Consider the following 27761-nt stretch of genomic DNA (forward strand, 5'->3'; position numbering starts at 1 on the left):
TTTTAAGAGGGGTTTGATGATGTCCTGACTTGATGTCCTGACTTGCACCAAATGTGCCCTCATGACACCAAAAGGTCGCAAAGCCAGAATGGAGAAGATGGGACTTCTCTTCCGTGCTCACACCCAGACGCCGTCCATCGCATCGACATCATCAGAACCGGCACCGTCGAAGTCGCATCAGCATCGACCTCCGTCCGGTGACCGTCCGCCATCGACGTCTTCACGGCCATCGACTCCCGTTACTTCCCCTCAAGATCGAGGGGATCGTAGGGAGAAACATCACCATCAGCATCGTAAGTCTCGGACCGTCGAGGGAGCAAAATCATCGACCTCGCCACCGTCCGAGCCACCATCGAAGAAGCCCCATCCAGAAATGGCATCGACCATTCCTGCGACCGGGGCATCGAGGCCACCCTCACCCGATCAGGGTTTGGGAGTCGCGATTTCGCCTGTAAAGGTGGTCCCTTCGACTCCCTCTTCCATCATGGAGCCAGGGCTACTTGCTCCAGGTCTCTGGAAAGAACTGGATCTTCTAGTCCAGGAGGCCATCGACAAGGCGATGCAACGGCTCCAGGTTCCTCTGGCACAGACACCGACACCGAGAGTGGAACCGGTCACTGACCCGATGACAGCAGCGCTGGCACCGCTGCTATTCCAGATGGAGGCGCTTATGATCACCCTTCCACCGGTGATTCCCGGGTCTCCGATGGCTCCGGTGCGCTCCCCGTTGACAGCTTCATCGGGAGGAGAAACACCGTTCCGCATCCCTCCTTCGGGGGTATTGCCTCAGCCATCGATACCATGTCGTCCCTCGCCACCAATTCATTCATTGGGGGCGATACGCACATCGGCGCCATCGATGTCTTCGATGCCGGCACTGATACCCCCAGGGCGTCCACGGTGCCCCCGGTGATTCCTTCGATTTTCTCGGAGCCTCAGCCAAGCCCTTCGGGTATCCAACCCCCTTCTCATCCTACAGGTCAGCCTGTTGATCCTTATGACACCTGGGGTGATGATACTTCCACAGACACTGATGACTTACCTTCACCTCCCTCTCCTACTGAAAGTAGAAAGCGTTCTCCTCCAGAGGACCTCTCTTTCATTAATTTTGTGAAGGAAATGTCGGAATGGTCCCTTTTCAGCTTCAGACGGAGCAAGATGATAGGCACCAGATGATGGAGCTTCTCCAGTTCCTGGATGCCCCTAAAGTGATCACTTCTATTCCCATTCATCAAGTTCTTCTTGACCTCCTCAAAAAGAACTGGGAAAACCCTGGATCCATTGCCCCAGTACACAGAAAGGCTGACACTACCTATCTAGTACAGTCAGCCCCTAGCTTTCAAAAACCTCAGCTCGACCAACACTCAGTTGTGGTAGAAAGCAAAAAGGATGAAGCCTCACTCCTCTACCCCTCCTGTCAAGGAACACAAGTTCCTAGACAATATTGGTCAACGAGTGTTCCAAGGGGCCATGCTCATCTCCAGAATTGCTTATTACCAGCTGTACATGACCCAATACAACAGGGTCATTTTCAAGCAAATACAGGACTTCTCTGAAACCCTGCCTGACCAATTCCAAGAACATCTTCAAATCCTTGTCAACAAGGGGTTTGAGGCAGGAAAGCATGAGATAAGAACAGCTTATGATATCTTCGACACCTCCACTAGAGTGTCTGCAACTGCCATTTCGACAAGAAGCTGGGCCTGGCTCAAGTCTTCTGACCTTTGCCCAGAAGTACAAGACAGGCTCTCTGACCTGCCCTGTATAGGAGATAACCTGTTCGGTGAACAGATTCAGCAAATAGTGGCTGAATTAAAGGACCATCATGAGACCCTCAAATAGCTCTCATCGATACCTTCTGACTTCCCTTCTAGACAGCCCTTCAAGAAAGACTCTAAGAAGTCATTCTTCCGCCCAAGGAAGTACTATCCTCCACCAACAAGGTCCAGAGTTACGAGGCCTTATCAAAAATCTCAGCCTCGCCAGCCCCGGAAGCAAAAGCCGCAAGCCGCTCCCCAGCCGGGGCCTGCTTCAGGTTTTTGACTTTCCCTTGGAGAGCAGCAGCCTGATTCCTCTGCCAGGCATACCAGTGGGAGGTAGATTGTGCCACTTTCACGGTATGTGGCAATCAATCACAACTGACCAATGGGTGCTAGCAATCATTGCTCAGGGTTAGCACCTGAACTTTCTTGCTCTTCCACCGGAATCACCACCTCTACAAGCGTGGAGAGTAACCAACCACTCTGTCCTTCTGGAGCAGGAGGTTTCCCTTCTTCTCCAGTTAAGGGCAATAGAACCCGTTCCTCTTTCGAAACAAGGCCTAGGGTTCTATTCCCGGTACTTTTTGATCCTCCAAAAAATCCGGGGGGCTTCGTCCAATTCTGGACCTACGTGCCTTCAACAAGTACCTCCAGCGGGAAAAGTTCAAGATGGTAACCTTGGGCTCGCTTCTACCTCTTCTACAAAGAGGAGACTGGCTCTGTTCTCTGGACCTCCAGGATGCATACACCCACATTGCGATAGCTCCAGCTCATTGCAAGTACCTCCAGTTTTTAGTAGGCCCAAGGCACTATCAATACCGGGTGCTTCCATTCGGCCTAGCTTCGGCACCACAAGTCTTTATCCCAGGACAAGCAGGATGCTAGTCCTCACATATGGGTGACGTCACTGATGGAGCCCTATTGCGAGAAAAACTTCTGTCAAAGTTTCTAGAAACTTTTGACTGGCTGCCTGAGGCTACTGAGCATGCCCGGTATGCCATGACATTCCCTGCCACAGGGGTTTCACTTCAGTCTTCTTTTTTCCGCGCTGCACTTAGCATCGCAGAGACAGGAGCCCTGTGAGAATATCTCACTGTTCCTGACTGGAAAAGTTATATTTTTTCTCAAAATTCCCCATTGGGGTCTCACTAATTCTCATTCTTCACCAGACGGTAACAGAAAATAATATTTTGGAAAATGACTTTTCTCAGGATTTCTCTTTCTTTCATCTCATTGACGGCTGTCGATCATAGACATGGCTTCAGGTTTTAAAAAGTGTCCAACTTGTAACCGGGCCATGTCTATAACAGATCCTCACATAGAATGTGTGGTCTGTTTGGGAGAAAAACATGAAATGCCTTCATGTGAAAAGTGTCAAGAAATGACCCCGAAGGGCAGAAAGCTGAGACATGAGAAAATGTTTCAGCTTTTTCATCTAAAATCACTGCCTTCACCGACTACCTCCACAAAGTCATCACCAACGGGGGTCACTAAGAAAATCCTCTTTAAAAAACGGAGAATAGAAGAATCGGGTGATGCTCCGTCACCGGTACCATCGACCAGGTCAGTGGAATCGAGGCCTAAACACAAGCACCGACGGCATCGATCCCCGGTGTTGTCGTCGCTCCCTCCCCCAGAGGAACCGACTAAGAAGCGGCACAAGCCGTCCGATCCCTCGCTGACTTCCGCATCTTTGATTCCGGAGCCTCTTCCTTCAGTATCACCATCGTCATCGAGGGCTCAGGTTTTACCATCGATGCCAGACTTACTAAGTCTAATTCAACAGATGGTCACCGAGGCTTTTCAGACATAGTTACCGGCGTCATCGCCGATGCCGACTCTTCAGTCGATGCCGATGGAAACATCGATGCCAGCCACGGTGCCGAGGCTGTCCACGGTGCCTATACCCGCTGTTCCACCGATGACAACAGATACGTCGATGCCGGAAGCTCTGCCAGTACCGTCGATGTCGATGAATATATCGATTCCATCGATGGAATCTTCGATGCCAAAGCCACTGACATCTACCGAGATGATACCTTTGATTTCTTCATCACATCTCCAAGTCCCATCGACTACAGTGGCCGCAATTCCATCACTGCCCTTGGTTTTAGACCAGTTGTCAACGTTTTCTTTTCTGCAAACATCGGTGGCTACTACGTCTCCCCTGCAACCAAAATTGATTTACACGATGGCACCTAATTCACACCCTTCTCAAAGGCCATCGACGAAAAGACTCAAGGCATCCATGAAAGTGAAACACACGATGCCAAAACATCCATCTGTCTCTTCTGACACTTTGGGTGCACAGTCGCAGTTACACGACTTACTAACCAAAAGGTATGAAGATCTGTTAGCTTCCTTACCTTCTAATCCAGTGCAAGAGGAGCAAGATGATCTACCTTCTGATCCTATTCGGCCTGGGCCCTCAGGTGTATATAAGCTCCCTAAGCCTACACCTATTGAACAACCTTTTGCGTATGATACTTGGTCAGATACTTCATCAGAATTCTCATCAGAGTAATTCATGTCTGATCCCTCGCCGCCTCAAGCTAAGAAGCAATCCCCACCAGAGGATTTGTCTTTTTCAGCCTTCATCCAAGAAATGGCAGATTCTATACCATTCAAACTGCAGACGGATGCCGATGACAGACAGCAGACTCTAGAAATACTACAGTTTGTTGATCCTCCCAAACATACTCTCGCCATCCCTATTCATGAAGTTCTGCTGCAGTTACAACAACGCATCTGGGAACATCCATGCACTGTACCTGCAGTGAACAAAAGGATAGATTCTACATACCTCGTACAGGCTGCACCAGGCTACCAAAAGCCTCAACTGCCCCACCATTCGGTGGTCGTAGAATCTGCACAGGACCCTCACGCCCCTCCCGACTGACACGCCCTATTGAACTTAACAACCATGACCCTCATCCATTCCCATTCCCATTCCCATTCCTCCCACCCTCCCCTCATCCTCCTCCCCTCTCACCCTCCCCATCATCCTACTACCTTGCTCTAACCGCCTATATACCCTGTCACCCTGTGAATAGTTAAAATATGTGAATATGTAACCACCTGTCTCAAGTTGAATTAGTTGCCTCAATGTTTCTTCCTACTCTAAATTATTGTAAAGCCTGTTGCTATGTTATGTTACATTGTGAACCGGGGTGATGTTTTTAACGTGCCCCGGTATATAAAAAACCCTTAAATAAAATAATAAATAATTCCTCGATTCCTCCCGGGAAGGATAATCGATTCCTCGATCAAATGGGCCGAAAAATCTATCAGGGAGCCATGCTCTCTTCGAGGATTTCAGCATACCATCTCTACATGACACAACACCAGAGAAATCTCTGGAAACAAATAGAAGAGTTCATACCATTCCTACCTACCCAGTACCAAGAAGCAGCTCAGAATATCATTACCAAAGGTCTAGATACCGGCAAGCACGAAGTGAGAGCCGCTTATGACGCCTACGAAACAGCCTCAAGAATTGCTGCTTCAGGACTCACTGCTTGAAGGTGGGCTTGGCTCAAAGCATCTGACTGATGACCAGAGGTTCAAGACAAACTCGTGGACCTCTCTTGCCTGGGTGATAATCTCTTTGGCACTAAAGTGCAGGACGAAGTATCCCAACTATGCGAGCATACGGAGACTCTGAGGCAATTATCCTCTCTCCCGCATGATACGCATACTACTCGCAGACCGCCTAGACGAGAAACCAGAAGGCCATTTTACCGACAAAGGAGATATTATCCTCCATCATCCAGGCCACGGCCTCCGAGGTCTCAACAGCGACCACAACAGAGGCACCAAAGAACAACCAAACCTCAACCTCCTCCCCAAATGGGACCGGCAACTGGATTTTGAGGACAAGTCCAGAGAGCAAAGCCTCTATTCCAATCCCTATACCACGCTGCCAGTGGGAGGAAGACTGTCCAAATTTTACAACACTTGGACATCCATAACATCCGACCAATGGGTCCTCTCAATTATACACAGAGGTTATCAACTCAATTTCACAACCATTCCTCCGGATTCTCCACCTTGTCATTCCCATCTCAGCGAAGCTCATCTGCTTCACTTACAAACAGAATTATCCACCCTTCTGAAAGCGAGGGCTATAGAACCGGTGCCCCGGTCTCAGCAGGGCGGAGGATTCTACTCCCGTTATTTCTTCATTCCAAAGAAAACCGGAGGCCTACGTCCCATCCTAGATCTCAGGAATCTCAACAAATTTCTAAAGAAAGAAAAGTTCAGGATGGTTTCTCTAGGCACCATGCTTCCACTTCTACAAAAAGGGGATTGGCTTTGCTCTCTGGATCTTCAAGACGCTTATGCTCACATTCCCATATTTCCTCCTCATCGCAAATACCTACAATTCATGGTAGGGCATCAACACCTACAATACAAAGTCCTCCCATTTGGACTTGCATCGGCTACCAGAGTATTCACAAAGTGTCTCGCAGTACTTGCAGGTCACTTGCACAAACACAGTGTCCATGTATTTCCATATCTCGACGACTGGCTCATCAGAAGTCAATCTCAACAAGGAGCTCTAACTTCTCTCAATCAAACGATCACTCTCCTTCACTCCACGGGATTTCTCATAAACTATCAAAAATCCCACTTAACACAGTCGCACCAACTTCAATTCATAGGTGCAGACTTGGACACTATCCTGTCAAGAGCCTTTCTGCCCAGGGATCGAGCAGAGACATTATCACTGTTGGCAACCTCGCTTCGCTCAAAAAACAGGCAACAGCTCATCAGTTTCCAACCTTACTAGGCCACATGGCCTCCACAGTTCATGTTACTCCCATAGCATGACTAGCCATGAGAAGTAACCCAATGGACATTACGATCTCAATGGATTCAAGCCATTCAACCGCTCCATTCTCCAATTCAAGTAACCCACCAGTTACGATCCTCTCTACTTTGGTGGGCGAACAAGGACAATTTGCGCAAAGGCCTACCTTTTCAGCAACCAGTTCCTCAGATAACTTTACTACAGATGCATCCACCTTAGGTTGGGGAGCACACATAGACAATCTCCAAACCCAGGTACTTGGACAAAACTCGAAGCAACATTGCAAATCAATTTCCTGGAACTTCGAGCTATACGTTATGCGCTCTATGCGTTCAAAGATTGCCTTTCACACAAAACTGTTCTAATCCAAACTGACAACACAGTAGCCATGTGGTACATCAACAAACAGGGAGGTACGGGCTCGTATCTCCTTTGTCAAGAAGCTGCACAGATTTGGGGCTGGGCTCTGAATTACTCAATCTTCCTCCGGGCCTCTCATCTCCCAGGTATTCACAACGTAATGGCAGATCGCCTAATTCGTCAGTTCCAGCCACACGAATGGTCCCTGGATCCCTCAGTAGTGACCAGGATATTTCAACGGTGGGGACAACCGACGATAGACCTCTTTGCGTCACCTCTGAATCACAAAGTGGACAACTTCTGTTCTCTACACAGACAGAAGAACCAGCCAGCCAAGGATGCCTTTGCTCGCCCTTGGAACTCAGGTCTTCTATATGCGTATCCTCCGATACAGCTAATAACCAAAACTCTAGTGAAGCTACAACAGGACAAGGGGTCCATGATACTCATAGCCCCATATTGGCCTTGACAAGTATGGTTTCCCACACTTCTAGACCTCTCAGTCAGGGATCCAATTCGCCTGGGAGTAGCTCCCACTCTCATAACTCAGAATCAGGGTCGGTTGCGCCATCCCAACCTTCAATCCCTATCCCTGACAGCATGGATGTTGAAAGCTTGATCTTACAGCCACTCAATCTTTCAACCAATGTATCTAAAGTACTTCTAGCTTCACGAAAACCTTTCACACGAAAGAACTATTCTTCCAAATGGAAAAGATTTACTGTGTGGTGCAGACAAAAGCAGATAGACCCTTTCACCTGCCCCACAGCCTCTCTCTTAGACTACTTATACCTACTTTCAGACTCTGGTCTCCAGACGTCATCTGTAAGAGTACATTTAAGTGCAATCTTAGCTTACCATAACAAGGTTGCAGATGCACCCATATCCACACAACCTCTCGTCAGCAGGTTTATGAGAGGTTTAACTCATCTTAAACCACCAATTCGATCACCAGTCACGAATTGGGATCTCAATTTGGTACTAACAAAACTCATGAGTTCTCCTTTCGAAACCATAGATTCCTGTGACTTAAAATTCCTCACATGGAAGACCATCTTCCTCATAGCTATTACTTCAGCTAGAAGGGTTAGTGAGTTACAAGCACTTGTCACATACGAACCCTACACAAAATTCCTGCATGATAGAGTGATTCTCCGCACACATCCAAAATTCCTTCCTAAAGTAGTTACGGAATTCCACTTGAACCAATCCATAGTTTTACACACATTCTTTCCAAGACCTCATTCTCACCAAGGAGAACGAGCCTTACATACCTTAGACTGTAAACTTGCTCTATCCTTTTACTTAAACCGCACTGCAGTCCACAGGAAATCCAATCAACTCTTTGTTTCTTATAATCCAAACAAACCTGGTAAAGCACTGGGTAAACATACTCTATCCAATTGGCTAGCAGATTGCATACAGTTTTGCTATGAAAAAGCAGGCCTTCCTCTCCCAGGACGAGTAAAGGCACATTCAGTAAGAGCAATGTCAACTTCAGTAGCACACTATCGTTCAGTGCTAATCATTGACATATGCAAAGCAGCAACATGGACTTCTCTTCACACCTTTGCAGCTCATTACTGTTTGGACAAACAAGGATGACAAGATTCAGTCTATGGACAATCTGTATTAAAGAACTTGTTTCCAGCTTAAACCCAACTCCTTCTACAACCAACCTGCTTTGATCATCGGCTGACTCATTTCAACAGCAATACTCCACTGTTGCCTCAATATAAAATGACTCAGCCTCTAGCTTGCTAATCACCCATAAGTGAGGACTAGCATCCTGCTTGTCCTGGGATAAAGCAAAATTGCTTACCTAGGTGTTATCCCAGGACAGTAGGATGTAGTCCTCACGAAACCCACCCGCCACCCCGCGGAGTTGGGACACATATTTTTCCTTATTTATTTTTGCTAAAGCTTATTGCTATATAAGAGACTGAAGTGAGACCCCTGTGGCAGGGAATGTCATGGCATGCCGGACATGCTCAGTAACCTCAGGCAGCCAGTCAAAAGTTTCTAGAAACTTTGATAGAAGTTTTTCCCGCAATAGGGCTCCGTCAGTGACGTCACCCATATGTGAGGACTACATCCTGCTGTCCTGTGATAACACCTATTACAAGGTAAGCAATTTTGCTTTACCAAATGTCTCGTAGTTGTCGCAGCCTTTCTCAGGAAAGAAGGTGTTCACGTCTACCTCTATCTAGACGACTGGTTAATCAGGGCCCCAACCCAGCAAGCTGCTCGATCGTCCCTGGATTTGACCCTACACACTCTAATTTCTCTAGGATTTCTCGTCAATTACGAGAAATCCTATTTAGTTCCATCTCAAACCTTGTCGTTCATTGGGGCAGACTTGGACACATTACAGGCAAAAGCCTTTCTACCTCAACAACGAGTGCAAACCCTCGTGTCCCTCGCTCACCAGTTGCAGTCTCAGTATACAGCAACAGCTCGGCAATTCCTTGTGCTTCTCGGACACATGGCATCCTCAGTCCATCTCACACCAATGGCCTGCCTGGCCATGAGAGTCATGCATTGGACTCTGAGGTCACAATGGATTCAAGCAACTCTGCTTCTGTCAACCATTGTCCACATCACCGACTCACTCCGTCTGTCTCTCGCCTGGTGGAAAGATCAGAACAATCTCCTCCAGGGACTGCCTTTTCACCTACCAGATCCACAACTCATTCTCACCACCGACACTTCCAACCTCGGGTGGGGAGCTCATGTGAATGATCTACAGACACAAGGATCTTGGTCTCCAGAGGAAGCCAAACACCAGATAAATTTCCTGGAGCTTCAAGCAATGCAATATGCTCTCAGAGCTTTTCAGGATTACCTATCAAATCACGTCATCCTGATTCAGACGGACAACCAGGTGGCCATGTGGTACATCAACAAGCAGGGAGGCACAGGCTCCTTCTGTGTCAGGAAGCTGCGCAGATTTGGGCGCAATCGCTCTCCCACTCGATGTACCTCAGGGCCACCTATTTGCCGGGAGTGCATAATGTCTTGGCAGACAAACTGAGTCGTGTCTTCCAACCGCACGAGTGGTCCCTCAATCCCTCGGTAGCGACCTCTCTCTTCCAGCAATGGGGCTATCCCCAAATAGACCTCTTTGCGTCCCCTCAGAACCAGAAAGTGGACAATTACTGCTCCCTCATTCGGCGCGAGCGCTCTCAGCCCAGAGATGTATTCTCCCTCTCGTGGGCAGCCGTTCTGCTTTATGCATTCCCTCCGCTTCCTCTTCTCTCTAAGACTCTCGTGAAGCTCCGTCAGGACAAGGGAACCATGATCCTGATAGCACCTCACTGGCCACGCCAAGTGTAGTTTCCTATACTCCAAGATCTCTCCATCCGCAGACACATTCCCTTGGGAACGCACCCGCTTCTGATCACTCAGAACGACAGATGTCTACGCCATCCCAATCTTCAGGCCTTGTCCCTGACGACATGGATGTTGAAAGGTTAATCCTTCAACCACTTAACCTTTCAGATTCAATTTCTCATGTCCTGATTACTTCACGGAAGCCTTCCACAAGAAAGTCTTATTCCTATAAATGGAAAAGGTATACATCATGGTGTTCGCAATCCCTTGATCCCTTTTCCTGTCCAATCCCAAGATTTTTGGACTATCTCTGGCATTTATCGGAATCAGGTCTAAAGACCTCTTCCATCAGAATGCATGTCAGTGCGGTAGCCACCTTCCATAAAGGTGTCGGGGATGTCCCTATATCGGTAAAAGGCTTGCTCCATATCCAGCCACCTTTACATCCTCCGGCCCCTTCTTGGGACCTTAATCTGGTTCTCGGGCGGCTCATGAAACCACCGTTCGAACCACTTCACTCCTGTGACTTAAAATATCTCACATGGAAAGTGATTTTCCTTTTGGCTATCACTTCAGCTCGCAGGGTTAGTGAGTTACAGGCCCTAGTTACCTATCCGCCTTACACTAAACTCCTGCAGGACCGGGCAGTACTCCGCACTCACCCTAAGTTTTTACCTAAGGTAGTTTCGGAGTTTCACATTAATCAATCCATCATACTACCTATTTTCTTTCCCAGGCCCCACTCCAACCCAGGGGAACAGGCTTTGCATACCCTCGACTGTAAACGAGCTCTAGCGTTCTACCTAGACTGTACAGTTGCCCACAGGAAGAGCACTCAGTTATTCGTCGCTTCCCATCCTAACAAATTAGGGCAACCTGTGGGTAAACAGACTCTCTCCTCCTGGTTGGCGGACTGCATATCTTTTTGCTACCAGCAAGCAGGCATTCCTTTCCAAGACCGTGTTAAAGCACACTGTGAGGGCCATGGCGACTTCAGTAGCACACCTCCGATCGGTGCCACTTCCTGACATTTGCAGGGCTGCCACCTGGAGCTCTCTCCACACTTTCGCAGCCCACTATTGCTTAGACAAAGCCGGAAGACAGGATTCCATCTTCAGCCAATCTGTTCTGCGTAACCTATTTCCAACGTGACATACCAACACCCTTCCGCCTGCCCGGGGTTCAGGATGCCCTCTACCAAATTCTACCCCAGTTGTTGTGCCTGTTGCACGCCGTTGGGTACATTTGGTGCATGTTCGGACATCCTCAGCTCGGTACTCACCCATATGTGAGGACTACCATCCTGCTTGTCCTGTGTGAAAGCAAGTGTTGCTTACCTGTAACTGCTGTTCTCACAGGACAGCAGGATGTTAGTCCTCACGAAACCTGCCCGCCGCCCCGCGGTGTTGGGTTCGTAACGTTTTCTTGTTTTATTTTTTCACTGCCTGTAGCTATCAAATAAGACTGAAGGGGGACCCCTGCTGGCTGCAGGGTTAGTGCCATGCTGGGCATACCCCTGTCAAAGTTCTGGAAACTTTGACAGAAATTTTCCGTGATTGGGCTCCATCCTGATGATGTCACCCATATGTGAGGACTAACATCCTGCTGTCCTGTGAGAACACCTTTTACAGGTAAGGAACACTTGCGTTTTTTGTTTTTTTTTTAAAGGAATCGCAGAGCAGCACAGAAGTAAAAAACTGCAAGGTTGCATGCACTGTGAATTAGCCATATAGGGCATTATTTATTTAAATATTGAATATTTAAAAAGAGTCTGTAGCTGTAAAAAACACAACAAAAATGGGGAATTACTGTTAAAAAGAAATTTAGGGTTTTTGCATTTTAGCATATTTATGGAAGGAGGGATTTAAAAAAAAAAAATATATATATATATATAAATGTGTATTTATATGTATGATTTTATATATATATATATATATATATATATATTTTTTTTTTTTTACCAGCTCTAGATATTGTTACTCCTTGTTAATCTCGAAAGCAGGCAGTATAGTATATTTATTTATTTGTTTGTTTTTATATACCGGTGTTCGATTGTAATATCACATCGGTTTACAAATAATTTGAGGTGCAGAAAGGATGTCCTTTCCTTTTGACAGGTACATAAAGCGAATTAGGGAAATGTAATAAGTGTTTCATGACCTTTTGAACCAAGAGGTCTTATTTTCTCTCCATTAACATTTTCCTTCACTACTCCAAATCTATATCACTGTATTTAATTTTTTATACATCATTGTAAATAATTTTTGCTTTCAGTTAATCTCCTTCTTCTTCGCTCCCTTCTGCTCCCAGTTGTGCACCTCCCTGTTTTAATGTAACTGCAATTTTCTTTCCATGCACTTGTTATAACTTCAGTTCACTGTTTATATCGCGCCCTGTTAAATGTAAACCGGCATGATGTGATATCTTTCATGAATGCCGGTATAGTAAAAAACACTAAATAAATAAATAAAATTTTAGTTGCCCTATCCCCTGTTGGATTTTGATGATGATAGCTCCCCTGCACTCATTATTAGACTATAAACTGTTTGGGAAGAGGCCATGAATTTGTTTCTGCAAAGCATTGTGTATATGCCTTCACTGCTATAGAATTAATCAATGTACTAAAGATGTGTTGTGGGTGGATGCCTTTTACAGAATATTGTCTTTTGCCAAATTTGTTTGTGATCATCTGTGTTGTATTTTAGGACTTGACCCCAGGACAATGATTGATCTAACAGAATTTAAAACCAGCAAAGCACTAAAGCAGCAGCAATATAGAGCTGAAAATCAGGTGTTGGTGAAAGAGGCAAGTGTAGCCCTTTGTTTCCTTTTAGTATAGCTAAAGAGTCTGTTGGCATATGCTACTAGAAGCAATGAGCAAACATGCTTACATTTTACAGATTGAACGGCTCGAAGAGGAAAGAGTAGAACTGAAGCAGCAGATTCGTAAACTGGCTCAAGAGAAAGGAAAGAGAGCTGCAATACTGGGTAAGATGGGATCATTATTCTATCCTGTAAGAAATAACTACAAAGGGAAAAAAAAGCTGTGTAGCCAAGATGGTTTTAAAAACATTGTAAAATTATTCTGGAAAATGAATTTTTTGATCCTTTTGTATTAATTCATTTTGATTTATAAGTAAAATTTGGGGGCCCTGTAAGCCCCCTCGTTTACAGGGTAATAGAGACCACCTCATGGAAGTGCATTTTGTTTGTAACGAGTTGGGTTTGTTCGATATATGGAGGACACTGCATCCCGGGGAGCAAGACTTCACATTCTTTTCCCATGCCCACTTGTCTTACTCACGGCTTGATTATTTTTTACTGTCTGAACCATTGTTCTGTAGGACAAAAGTACCGGGCCCTGATGCTAATGTGGAAGAGGGTCAGGGGCCAAGCTTTGAATTGATTCAGATTCCCCTGATGGGACCTCTGGGGCTTCCTTCATTGCTGGAAGGAACCTCTGCTTCTCCCATTTTTAGGGGGGATTTATAGACAGTGTCCCGGAATCACATACCAATGAGGATCAATGCGATGTCCCTTAGCCTTCACTTGATATTTGTCATTGGTACTCCTCAATGCTGGTACTGATGAAGAGAAATCCTTCACTTTTGTATTGGGGGAGAGTTATTTTGCTGGTCCAGGCCTTAAGCTTAAAGCAGTGCATGGGTGGGGAGTGCTCCTTCTCAGGCTGATTCTTCCTAGGGACAGGGGACCCTAGAACTGGGAGAAAATGGTGTGTCTGACTGAGAGCTGGAGGAGATGTCCTCTCGCTTGAGCATTTCTTTGTCTATCCAGGAACAGACCCTAGAAGAGGGAGAGGTTTCTCCTAAGGAAGAGGAAGAATGTATAGCACTCCGCCTGTTTAGGAAAGAGCAGTTGTCTCCTCTGATCACTAGTTGTCTGGCTGCGTTGGGCATATCGGAAGAACAGCAAAGTTTCAGGGGATCCGATTTTGGCTGGCAATGAAGAAATAGGCCAGATCTTTTCTTCTGCAGAAGGTGATCAGGAAATAGAATGGAGCAGCATAGAATTCTCTAGAAGCAAAACTTTGAGTCAGAAAAGTGATGTTTAGGGTTTATCCACTTGAAGTGAATGCCTTGGTTTTTATGGTCATCAGAAAGATAGCTATCCCTGTGAAGGCAGTATAGCCCAAGATTGCAAGATTGAATCTGTTTTCAAGAAACCTTTTGAGGATTCTGGCCTTACTCTGCAGACTTCTGTTTGTAGTGGTTATTGTGCAAGGGCATTTTTGTGCTGGATTCAGTAACTGGTACAGGCTTGGGGGAGGTAGCCCAACAACAAGTGGACATGACATTTCTGGTGGCTGTTTCTTATGACCTTGTACAAGCATCAGCTAGGAGCATTGCTGTGGGTGTGGCTGCTTGCTTTGGTTAAGAAACTGGATGGTGGATTTAGCTTCAAAGACAAATCTAGCTAAACTCCCATTTGAGGGAAATCTCCATTTTGGGGAAACTTGGAGAAGTTGGTTAAGAATAGGGAGAATCACAATGACAGAACAAGTATAGCCTTAACCCAGCACTTAAGTCACTTTATCTATTTTTATTTTATTTATCTCTAACATATTTCTTTAGACTATTGACTTTAATTAAATTTTAAGTATGTATTAATATGTTTAATATTTGTTATGATGCTTCTATTATATTCAGTTTTGGTTTTATTGATTGTGTTTTTGATTGACTAAATATTGTACTTTCATGCTTTGAACAATATTGTACACTGTTATGATGGTTTTACCGATATGACGGTATAAAAATTAATAAACCTTAAACCTTAAGTTGCTAAGACTTCTGGAGGATAGAGCTAAGAGTTCCTTCTATGCTTCTCCAGCTAGGATATGCTTCAGGGACTTGAATCTTTCCCAGGACAATAGCATTCCTATGCCGCAGTGAAGATGGCTATTTCATCAGACACAGTCCTTTGAGGGGTCAAGAGGTGGGAAAAGTGGGCCTGATGGTGGGGGAAGTGGCATAATGGTGTAGAAACATAGCAAACATAGAAAATGACGGCAGAAATCCAGTCTTCCCAGCAAGCTTATGATAGCATCTGCTACGCCATACAGGTCACTCCCTTACTTAGTTTCCCAAACCGTCAGTCAGGGCCCTTGTTGGTTGCTGTCTGAGTTCAATTACCTGTTACCTCTTGCTGTTAAAGCAGAGAGCAATGTTGGAGTTGCATCCAAAGTATCAGGCTTTATTGGTTAAGGGTAGTAACAGCCAAATCAGCAAATTACCCCCATGCTTATTTGTTTTCCCAGACTGTAAAATCCAGTGTCCTTCTTGGTTTCTGTATGAATCTAGTTTCCCTTTTCTTCTCTTCCCCTGCCGTTAAAGCAGAGAGCAATAATGGCGTTGCATCAACAGTATGAAGGCTTATATGTTAAGGGTAGTAACAGCCACACCAGCAAGTCACTCACATGCACTCTTTTCTTCATTTCCATCATCTAGCCTTTAGGGATCCACAATGTTTATCCCATACCCCTTTGAAATCTTTCACCGTTTTTGTCTTCACCACCAACTACGGAAGGATATTCAAGGCATCCACCACCCTCTCCGTGAAGAAATATTTCCTGATGTTGGTTCTGAGTCATCCTCCCTGGAGTTTCATTGTGTGACCCCTAGTTCTACTGATTTCTTTTCAACAGAAGGATGGAAAACCCTACCTCTGGGGTTTCAAATAGACTGTCACCTGTGATTTCTTTTTTTTTTTTTTTTTAACCTGAGGTGAGTCCAGATCACTTTGGATCAGTGAGTCCTGGATGTTGTCAGTCAATTACGTTTTAGAGTTTTCTTTTTACTGACCTCCCTATCGCTCTTATCTAAAAAGGGAGGAATTCAGGTGGCCCTGGAGCACTATTGTCAAATGATAACGGTGGTGCCAGTTCAGGAATTGGAGCAGGGATAAGGAAGGTATTAATTTTATGGTTTCCAGGAAGGAAGGTACCTTCCAGCCCATCTTGGACTTGTCGCATGTCAGCAAGATATTTATTTATTTATATTTTTTCTATATCGACATTCCTGTACAGATACAAATCATACCAGTTTACATTTAACTTCAAATTCGCCTTAAAGTGATACAGTAAACAAGTTAGGGAATTCAACAATATTAACAGGGAAAGAGATGTAACATTCTGAACTGAACATTGCCTTTTAAGATCAATGGAATTATTTATAAATATCAGATAAGCTCATAGGGATAGGATGAAGAAAAGCTAGTGGAGAGCAATATTGAATAGAAGATAAATTAAATGTCCTGAAAGGCTTGGCTAAATAGCCATGTTTTTAGTCTCTTTTTGAAGACAGTCAGGTAGGATTCTCGTCTTAGATCGTGTGGAAGCGCGTTCCAGTGGTGTGGGCCAGCTGTCGAGATGGCGCGTTTTCTGATAGAAGTTTTGGCTTGGGGAGCGAATAGGGTGTCTTGGTAGGCACTCCTAATAGGTCTGGAGGAGGTATGAGGTTTTAGGAGAGTGGAGGTGTTGAGAAAAGTGAGGTTGTGGATAACTTTATGTATAATCTTTATGTATAAACCCCCTAACTTACTCATCTCCATTTCGGAAACCATCGCCAAACCAATCTCTGATTTGATCAATTGCTCACTAATACAAGGAGTAGTTCCAGACTCATTAAAACTCGCTATTCTAAAACCACTGTTGAAAAAACCAAACCTATCCCCAGACGACCCAGCCAACTATCGCCCAATTGCTAAACCTCCCCTTCATCTCTAAAATTCTAGAAAAAATAGTTAATAAACAACTCTCAGAATACTTGGAAGACAATAATATTCTAGCACATTCACAATTCGGCTTTCAAAAATCACGAAACACCGAAGCACTATTAATCTCTTTAACAGACACCATCCTCTGGAACCTTAATAAAAAAACAACCAGGCTTACTCATCCTCCTAGACCTATCAGCTGCGTTCGATACGGTAAACCACGCAATTCTCATGGACAGACTAATCGACATCGGAATCAAAGGCACAGTCCTTAACTGGTTCAAGTCTTTCCTGCACAACAGATTCTACAAGGTCAAAATCAACAATTATGAATCACACCCAGTCTGCGCATCTCTAGGAGTTCCCCAAGGCTCTTCCCTATCCCCCACCTTTTTCAACATTTATCTTCTTCCACTCTGCCAGCTCCTCTCTAAGCTAAAACTAACATACTACATCTATGCGGATGATGTACAAATTTTCCTACCAATCACAATTTCTCTACAAAATACACTAGAATTCTGGAACAAATGCCTCCAATCCATTAACAACCTTCTAACGAGCCTTAATCTAATTCTTAACACCAACAAGACGGAAATACTTTTGATAACACAAGACGATAAACCTACAATGTCCAACTATAACAACAATCAACCACCCTTTTCAGCTCAAGTCCGAAACCTTGGAGTCATCCTAGACAAACAATTAAATCTAAAAAAATTCATTAATAATACCACCACAAAAGAAGGCTTCTTTAAACTACAAATCCTAAAACGGATTAGACCGCTCCTCTGTTTCCAAGACTATCGCACAGTTCTTCAAGCAATTATCTTCTCAAAAATCGACTACTGTAATTCTCTTCTACTTGGCCTCCCAACTAATACCATTAAACCCTTACAAATGCTCCAAAACGCATCAGCAAGAATTCTATCCAAGACCAAAAAAAGAGAACATATTACACCTGTATTAAAAAATTTACACTGGCTTCCAATTAAATATAGAATCACCTACAAAGTGTTAACTATCATACACAAATCCATACACAACCTCATTCCTCTGGACCTCAATATACCTTTTCAACTGCACGCACCATCCAGACCGGTAAGAACAGCATATAGAAACTCTCTCTTCGCTCCACCAATCAAATCCTCTCTAAACAAAAGAGTTTTATCCACAGCAGGCCCAGCAGAATGGAACTCCATACCACCAGAACTAAGACACGAACAATGCCCAAACACTTTCAAAAAGAGACTAAAAACCTGGCTATTCGAACAAGCATTTGATTAAAGCCAAACAACTACTAGTTTCCTCACTAACATCCATCAGACTTTTCCCCCTCTTATCCTAGTTCACTCCCTTGTTGTAATGTAATTGCATTCTTATATGCTTATTATTGTTTTAATGTAAACCGAAATGATGTGTAACTTTGCTACATGAATTGCGGTATATAAAAATGTTAAATAAATAAATAAATAAATAAACAATCGATCGAGAGTACCTTGAATAGGATCCTGGATTTGACTGGAAGCCAATGTAGTAATTGAAGAGTAGGGGAGATGTGTTCCCTCCTTTTGGTATTAGTGAGGAGCCTCTATTCTGCACCATCTGAAGTGGTCTTAAAACGATGGTTGGAAGACCAAGAAGCAGAGAGTTGCAGTAGTCTAGTTTTGTCAATATGATTGCTTGAAGTACAAGTCTGAAGTCCTTGAAGTGCAGAAGTGGCTTGAGGTTTCTGAGTATTTGAAGTTTAAAAAAGCAATCTTTAGTGGTAGTGTTAACGAATTTCTTAAGGTTGAACTGATTGTCAATGATGACTCCAAGATCTCTGATAAATGGTGATGGATTTATAGTGGTGAAGGTTGGTTGGGGTGAGTTCAGGTCGTCTTGTGAGATGAGGATTTCAGTCTTGTTGGAATTCAACACAAGGTTGAGAGAGGCGAGTAGATTGTTGATTGTTTGCAGATAGTTGTTCAAGTGATTTATGGTATTTTGAATGGAATCTGTGATTGGAATGATTATTTGAATGTTGTCTGCGTAAAAGTAATGTGAGAGATTTAGCTTAGTAAGAAGGCGGCAAAGTGGGAGTAAATAAATGTTAAATAGTGTGGGTGAGAGGGAGGATCCCTGGGGAACACCCATGTTGGAGCTGACAGCTGGAGATAAACTATTGTTAATCTTGACTTTATAGAATCTATTGGACAGGAATGACTTAAACCAGCTTAATGCTACTCCCTTGATGCCTATTTCAGCTAATCGTTCCAGAAGAGTAGAATGGTTGACCGTATCAAATGCTGAAGATAGATCAAGTAGAGCTAGTAAGTGCTTTTGACCTTTTTCATTGTTGATAAGGATATTGTCAGCGAGGGATAGGAGTAGAGTTTCTGTGCTAAACGACTTCCTGAATCCGTGTTGAGATGGGAAAAGAATGTGATGATCCTCAAGGTATTCAGATAGCTGTTTGTTTACTACTTTTTCCATGATTTTTGCAATCATTGGTAGGTTGGCTATTGGACGGAAGTTAGCTGGATCCGAAGGGGACAGATTTAGTTTTTTTAATTTAGGTTTGAGAATAGCAAACTTTAGTTGGTCTGGCACTGGACCTTGGGCTAAAGAAAGGTTGATATTGAGGGTCCCTCTGTTTTGAATGGAAATTCAGAGGTCCATCATGATAGAGGTGAGGCAGGGGAGTTTTCTAACTTCCTTGAATTTGCTGAAAGCCTATCTTTATATTCCCATCAGGAAGGATGATCAGGTACCTGCATTTCATGGCTCCTGGAGGAAATTTCCAGTTCAGGGTGTTGCTGTTTGGGATAGCTACAGGTCCCAGAAATTTCTTGAAGGCGATAGTTGTTGTGGTGGTGGTCTTGCATCAAGATGGCATCATGGTGCATCCTTATCCGGATTATTGGCTAATCCATACAAAGACATGGGAAAAGAGTATCTCTCTTCCACAAACAGAGTGATAAACCTCTTGCTGAAACTGGCTGGGTGGTAAATTTTGTGAAAGGTAAGTTGAGGGCCAGTCAGTTTTTGGACTGCCCGTGTGCTCACTTTGACATGAGGAATGGTGAACTGCAATTGAAAATGAAAGAATTTATAAAATTCAGGGTCAAATGAACAATCATATCTGCCAAGAGTCCTACGATTTGGGACTATCTGCAGGGTTCAATGGCTGCTGGATTTGGTGGCATGGGTAAGGGCTTGCATGCAACATTTGCAGAAATCTCTCATGTCTCATTGGTCACTTCAGTCTCAGGTCTAATCATTGAGGTTTTTACTTCTGGTGGAGACCAGAGATGGTCTAGTTTAGCGGCTGGATACCAAGCATCTGTAAGCTGGGGTGGGTCTGGAAACTCTGGCTTGGGTTATTATTACAACCAATGCTAGTCTCTCTATGGTCAGGGATCAGATGGCTCAGGAAACAGAGCCCTCTAGAAGCTAACTGATTCATTATTTGTCTAGAGACAAATAATAGCTAGATACTTCACTTAGATGCAGCTCCAACACTGCATCGTTAGTAGGGGTGGAAGGGAATTGGAACCAAAAAGTTACAAATAAGGGCCCAGACCTCAGCGGTCAGAGTAACAGATAAGTATGAAACAAAATAGGTGTGAAAGCTTGCTGGGCAGACTGGATGGGCCATTTGGTCTTCTTCCTCCGTCACTTCTATGTTTCTATAAGAGCATAAGGGACACTTTATAGGAGTTTTTCCAGGTTGTTCAGAGATAGGCCATTCAGATCCTGTCAGACAGTGCAACAGTGGTAACATACTTGAATCATCGGGGCAGTACCAGGAGTTCTCAGGAGGCTGAGAAAGTAAGGTTTCTCATTCTCAGGGCAGAACAAACTTGTGGGATAGCCCACAGAGCAGGCATGGAGAATGTCCATAAGTCTTCACATCCTGGACCTGAAAGAGTGGAAACCATAAACGGAGGCTTTTGCTCTAATTATGACCAGGTGGTGGAAGACCTGTGATGGCCCTAATGGTTACAAAGAGGAATGCCAAGGTAGAGAGGTTGTTTGGCCGAAGAAGAAAGGAATGTTCCAAGGGCTGGATGCTGTAATGCAGCTGTGGCCTCCACTCCTGTCTCCTTTGTTTCCTCCATAGCCTCTTGTAGGGTGAGTGCTACAGAAAATAGTTGGAGTTTGGAAGCAGTGATCCTAATGGCGCCAGATTGGCCCATACATCCCTGGTATGGGGATACCATGAGAATCAAAGAAAGAGAGCCCCTCAGCTTTCTGCAGGGCAAGGGGCTTTTAGTACAGGTATTAGTAGTGCATGGATCTAGCTCAGTTTTGTCTTATGGCCTAGTCACCGAGAGGTTACGTCTAAGAAGGAAAAGTTATTCAAACGCGGTGGTCACCATGCTTTTACAGGCACATAAGACATCCACTTCCTCCGCTTATTTGAGGGTGTGGAGGATTTTTGAGGCTTAGTATGCAGATGGGAATTTCTCCCTAGGCCTTCATGGTGGCTACAATCCTTGTAGAAAGGTCTGGAGAAGGGCTTGGTGATTAATTCTCTCAAGATACACGTAGCAGCTGTTGCCTGTTACAGAGATAGTTATCAAGAGCATTGTTGATGATTCATCCTTTGTTTTGCATTTTCTAAAAAGGGGTGAAGCATAATAGGCCACCTACGAGGAACAGTGCACTCATGGAATCTAAATTTGGTTCTGAGAGTCTTTAGTGATGCTCCTCAAAAGAGTATCTTTGAAAGATTTGACTTTGAAATTGGTATTTCTGGTGGCAGTAATGTTCTGTGAGGAGAATTTCAGAGCTTCAGGCTTTTTCCTGTAGGAAACCTTTTTCTACGTTCTCCGATGAGGTGGCATCGATCCACACGGCTCCTTCATTTTCTCCTAAAGTAGTTTCACAATTTCATTTTAACCAGACTGTCTTTCTCCCTTCCTTTCAAAGCGTATTCCTCAGTGCAGGTTTGAGAAAATCGTCACCAGTTGGATGTCAGAGTGATTCTGTGATATTTGAAGGAAACCAATTCATTCAAGAAATGTGATCATTTTTTTGTCAACTTTAGTGAGCAGAAGAAGGAAGAATCTGCTTCTAAGTTCTTGCCTGCTAACTTTCTTTTTTTGAGTCCTGTTAGACTAATTCAAGACCTTCTCAGACTGCAGATTAGTTGCTTTGTTGTCATTGTCCGACCTCTCTACTTCTAAAGTTCTTACCTCCGATTTTGCTGAAGATCTGTATTTATTTATTTATTTATTTATTTATTTATTTATTTATTTATTTATTTATTTATATATAGGGTTTATATACCGGAGGTTCCTGTATAAAATACATATCACCCCGGTTTACAAGAAACAAGAACTATCGCTTCATTTAGCGGTTTACATTGAACATATTAATTAACATTGAACATTGGACATTGAACATAAACATTGAACATATTAATTAAATTAACGAATTAGTATATATTGCTGACAGTTATAAATAATACCTAATAAATAAATAGCGTGGTTATAAGGTTCTAACATGATAGAATATAATATATATGATTATAAAGGTATAAGATAAATAAATGACTCAATTTTTCAACTGGTCTCTTTGTGAAGTTATATGCTGTGGGATGGGGAGAGAGCGAATAGTCTGAAACATGACTTTCTTCCTGCTTTTAGCTTTCTGGGAATGCTTGTTTAAACAACCAAGTCTTAAGTTTCTTTTTGAATGTAGCGTGGTCAGGTTCAAGGCGGAGGTCTGGAGGTAGCGAGTTCCATAGTGAAGGGCCCGCTGTGGAAAGCGCGCGTTTCCTCAGGGAGGATTTAGCCGGTTGGGTGATTAGTCTGTTCTGATACGCACTTCGTGTCGGTTTCATGGAGGTGTGTAGCTGAATTTGAAACGTTAAGTTGAGAGGAGCTATGTTGTGTAGTGCCTTGTGTATCATCATTATGGACTTGAATTGGATCCTGTATTTAATCGGAAGCCAGTGGAGGTGATGAAGGATTGGAGTGATGTGGTCTCTTTTTTTGGCGTTTGAGAGGATTCTTGCAGAGGCATTTAGGGCCATCTGAAGTGGTTTGGTGGTGCATGCTGGTAGGCCTAGTAGGAGGGAGTTACAGTAGTCCAGTTTGGGAAGTATGATGGCTTGAAGTACCATGCGGAAGTCTCTGTATAGCAGGAGTGGCTTTAGTTTCTTTAAGGTCTGTAGTTTAAAGAAACATTCTTTTGTTGTGTTATTAACGAATTTGTTGAGGCTGAATCCGTTGTCTAAAATGACCCCCAGGTCTTTTACTTGTTGAGAGGTGGAGTGCAAGGAAGTATCCGTAAGTTGACTAGAGATAGGAGGTGTGGGAGATACATAGTTTTCTGGTGCTATAAAGAGGAGTTCGGTTTTGTTTGTGTTTAAAACCAGGTTGAGGCTGGCGAGTAGTTGGTTGATAGCTGACAGGCATGTATTCCAGTATGACATTGCTTTGTGTAGTGATTCTTCTATAGGGATGAGAATTTGAATGTCATCCGCGTATAGGAAGTATTTCAGATACTTTTCAAGTTTAGAGCCTTGTTTGGCTTCTTGTTATCAAGCCTTCTAAATTTAAGGGTTTGCTGCTGAATCTCTACCTGGGAAGTGCCCTGGTAAAAGAAGGTGTGGGGAGGGGTTAGGTGTTTAGCTTGTTACAGATAATACTTGCAGACTAGTGCAGCACTGGACCCTCTAAAGCAGGGGTCGGGAACCTTTTTGGCTGAGAGCCATGAACGCCACATATTTTAAAATGTAATTCCGTGAGAGCCATACTAACTACAACCCCCCGCCCTCCTGACTCCCCCAAGACCTACCAAATTAATTTACTACAACGCCCTACTCTCCTGACGCCCCCAAGACCTGCCAAATTAATTTACTACAAACCCCCATCCTCCTAAAACCCCCCCCCCCCCCAAGACCTGCCAAAAGTCCCTGGTGATCCAGCGGGGGTCTAGGGCTCGCAGACAAATCTTTAATAAAAAAGTAAAAATCTAACAAAAACCCCCACCGTCCTGACGCCCCCCAAGACCTCCAAAATTAATTTACTATAACCCCCACCCTCCTGACCCCCCCAAGACCTGCCAAAAGTCCCTGGTGGTCCAGCTGGGGTCCAGGAGCGATCTCCTGGACTTGGGCTGTCGGCTGCCAATAGTCAAAATGGCGCCGACGACCCTTTGCCCTCACTATGTCACTGGGGTCGACCAATGGCGGCGGTAGCCCCTGTGACATAGTAAGGGCAAAGGGCCATCGGCTGCCAGTAATCAAAATGGCGTCGACGGCCCTTTGCCCTTACTATGTCACAGGGGCTACCGCCGCCATTGGTCGACCCCAGTGACATAGTGAGGGCAAAGGGCCATCGGCGCCATTTTGACTACTGGCAGCCGACAGCCCAAGTCCAGGAGATCGCTCCTGGACCCTCGCTGGACCACCAGGGACTTTTGGCAGGTCTTGGAGGGGTCAGGAGGGTGGGGGTTGTAGTAAATTAATTTTGGAGGTCTTGGGGGGCATCAGGAGGGTGGGGGATTTTGTTAGATTTTTACTTTTTATTAAAGATTTGTCTGCGAGCCAGATGCAGCCATCAAAAGAGCCATATCTGGCTCCCGAGCCATAGGTTCCTGACCCCTGCTCTAAAGAGTGACATAAGCAAACCAGCTATTCTGTGCAGCCATCTGCAGGTAGCGGAGTATAACTCACTTGTTTTGATTGGTCTGGAGGGCTCGAGGAAAGAAAATTAACAGGTAAGAAAGTAACAAATCTAAAAGAAAGTAAGCTGATAATATGTAGAACATAGCTAGTTTTGCTGCTACAAGACAATGTATTTAAAATTTGATATTATATTTTACTGTAATTACACTTACGGAAAGGAGCTAAATTAAGTATGCTGCTGCTTTTTCCTTAGGATTGACAGCTGATGATCTGCAGCTGATTGATAATTTTACTGAAGATTTGAAGACCAAGAAAAACAAAGTAGGCTTTATGAGCCCAGAAAATATTGCTGAACTGAAAGAGAAGGTAGGCAGTAGGTACCAAACATATGGTGTTAAGTGCCTAGATCTGAATAATTGAGCATTTCCCCCTACTAAATGCCTAAATTTAGGAAACTATTTTTACTAGAAGCCTAAATTTAAGGGTCTAAAAAAACCCAAATGCTGTCAGGTCTAGAGAAGTAATTTAGGAACTTAGTACTTCTATTGCTAGGTGGTTATCTTAGAGTCCTAAAACTAGGAAAATCAATAGCAATCCTAAATTTAGGTACTAAAATGAAGGAAATTTTCACCCTAAAACTTAGGTCCCTAAGGTCGGTTGAAATTTTTCCTAACTTTAAATGCTGAAAACTGAGGCACCTAAGTCAAACACCCAGTTTTCTTTGAATATCTGTGCCTGTTTGCATTAACATGGCCATGGATATTTTGCTGTCTGTATTTTATTTTATTTCCATTCGTTCCACTCTGTCCATTGCTCCATGAATAATCAGCTGAGGTGAGAATTCTGGTGAACCCCTAAAATAAAGTGCAAGGATCTCTCCCTTATATAGGACCCACAGGTTTCCTTCTTTAGGCTTTATAAGACAGCTTGTTTCATGTCCTAGGCATGGAAATATGTCTCCTCTGCTGACTAAACTCTGCTAGAGAAACATATTATATTACCCAGACTATTAAATTAGTAGCGGTAATCAAGCAACACATACAAAGTGGTGAAGAATGTTAGGATAAGGACAAGAATATTTTCTGTGGTGACCTTCCTTTGCAGAATAAATTTCCAGTGGATATTAGGAAAGAATTAAATTAACTCTGCTTTGGCAAAAAAGTGAAAGATTGTCTTATCTTATTTTTAACGAAGTCTCTAAAACCCAAGGTTTTTTTTTTGTTTATTTGGTATTAGCTTTCCTTGCTGATTAATGCATTGTTTCCGTTTGTGCTTTTTGTTGTTTTTTGGTATATTGGGCTATTGCTTTTATTTTGCTGTTTTATGTTTTAGTATGTTAATTTTTCAATGGTGTTTCAGGAATTTTTTATGATTATTCTGTATTGTATTTTAAATTTTTGCTGTGTATTTTATCTTTGCTTAATACACTGCTTTGGATGGCCTAGTTAAGACCAGGAAGGCCGTTTAGAAATCTTTTAAATAAATAAATATCCAGATTGCCTGTTGGCTGACTTGGTCATCTATAGAGCAGCTAAGTAGACCATGTCTGATCTCTTCTATCTGTGCTACCTTCTGATCCTGTAGTTTAGTTTGAGTCTATACAAGGCATCAGGGCATCTTTATTTATGTACTTTTGCACCTTAGTATAGCTTTTCTCAGGTTCCCTGTGAATGTTACCAGTCTGGCAGGTTTAACAGGTTGATTAGTATTCTTTATTCTGTTAAGAGTAGTTTATTCTGTGTTTGTATAATTGTTTTTGTTTTTTGAACTTTGCATATTGTTGTAGTTTTTAGCTGTGTATTTTTTTTTATTTTTATTGTTGCAATTCACTTTGGTCTCTGATTAGGTGTAAGGTAGAATAAAAATAAATATATGATGATTCTATACTGGAATTACTTTATAGGAAAAAGAAAAATCTGAAATCTGCTTGCCTAGAGTCCACAGATTGGGAGGTCCAATCTACAGTCCAAGCATGTTAACTTGAAATAATAACAAGAAAAACATTAACAGCAGAAATTATCCATATATTGGAGGCCTGCCCCTCACCACAATAATCCAAAGACTTTACACTTTTTTGAGTCTAGAAAGAAACAAAGTTAGGATTCAAAGAATAGTTATTTAACACTATTCAAAACAAGAATACATTTACATGCATATCGTACAACAAAGCGAGCTCCAAGTGCCAACACTTCTTGACACATTCCCAAAAACGTCTTTCTATGATCTGGGTAGATCTAGCAATATGTGGAAATATCTACACTTTTTACCCTTGAAACAATGCAGACCTGTTCCTAAAAAAGGTCTTTATAATAAATTCTTTATCTTGGAAAAAAGCAAAACTGACCAAAAGATTTCCTCTATCAGCTGTTTCTACAATACTGAGTCCTTCAATAAATTCAATAACATTTAAACTATTGTCCCTTAAGGGGGCTCCTTCCTGACAAATCAGTGGTTAGTGCAGTTAGTGTAGCTGGGTTCAAAAAAGGTTTGGATACGTTCTTGGAGGAGAAGTCCATTAACGGCTAATAATCAAGTTTATTTAGGGAATAGCCACTGCTATTAATTGCATCAGTAGCATGGGATCTTCTTAGTGTTTGGGTAATTGCCAGGTTCTTGTGGCCTGGTTTGGCTTCTGTTGGAAACAGGATGCTGGGCTTGATGGATCCTTGGTCTGACCCAGCATGGCAATTTCTTATGTTCTTATGCCCTTCTTTCAGATGGTAAAAAGAAGGCTCTGCAAATTGGAAGAATAGCTTCCAAAGGGACATGCAAAACTTCACGAAGATATTCCTTGAAAGAGTCCACTGGTGAACCATTTGAAGATTTGGGAACATTTATTACTTGTATATTTAGCTGTCTAGCTTGATTCTCCAAATTTTCCACTTTTTGAGGTATAAGAGAGCTGTACTGAACAAGGCCACACTAGATGGACTCTACTTGCTCCACCTGCTTTTTGAGCGTTCAAGGCACTATCATTAGCCTTTAATTTATAAATAAAATCTCTGCAGTAGCAGTTACTAGAATGGCCATAGACTTGTCAAGTGGGACTAAAATATCCCAGAGGGCTTATCATGGGAGGATCTCAGTTGGCCACCAATGGACAACAGAGCAGCCTCAGCTGCAGATGGCAAAACTCCTT

The 27761-nt window shown here is 43.4% G+C and overlaps 1 protein-coding gene across 3 annotated transcripts in view; it reads left to right on the forward strand.

Moving 5' to 3' along the window:
• The window catches only part of CEP290 (centrosomal protein 290), a 557889-nt gene that overhangs the window by 125080 nt on the left and 405048 nt on the right, over positions 1-27761 (forward strand). For all 3 annotated transcript variants that reach the window (XR_003856690.1, XM_029601651.1, XM_029601650.1), the window contains exons 15-17: positions 12972-13072; positions 13167-13254; positions 24876-24988. Coding sequence is in view for 2 of the 3 variants with exons in the window: in XM_029601651.1 (XP_029457511.1) it covers positions 12972-13072; positions 13167-13254; positions 24876-24988 (302 nt within the window). In the remaining variant the exon portion in view is untranslated. The remainder of the gene's footprint in view (positions 1-12971; positions 13073-13166; positions 13255-24875; positions 24989-27761) is intronic.

This window comes from Rhinatrema bivittatum, chromosome 4 (assembly GCF_901001135.1).
Source record: "Rhinatrema bivittatum chromosome 4, aRhiBiv1.1, whole genome shotgun sequence".
Classification (NCBI taxonomy): domain Eukaryota; kingdom Metazoa; phylum Chordata; class Amphibia; order Gymnophiona; family Rhinatrematidae; genus Rhinatrema; species Rhinatrema bivittatum.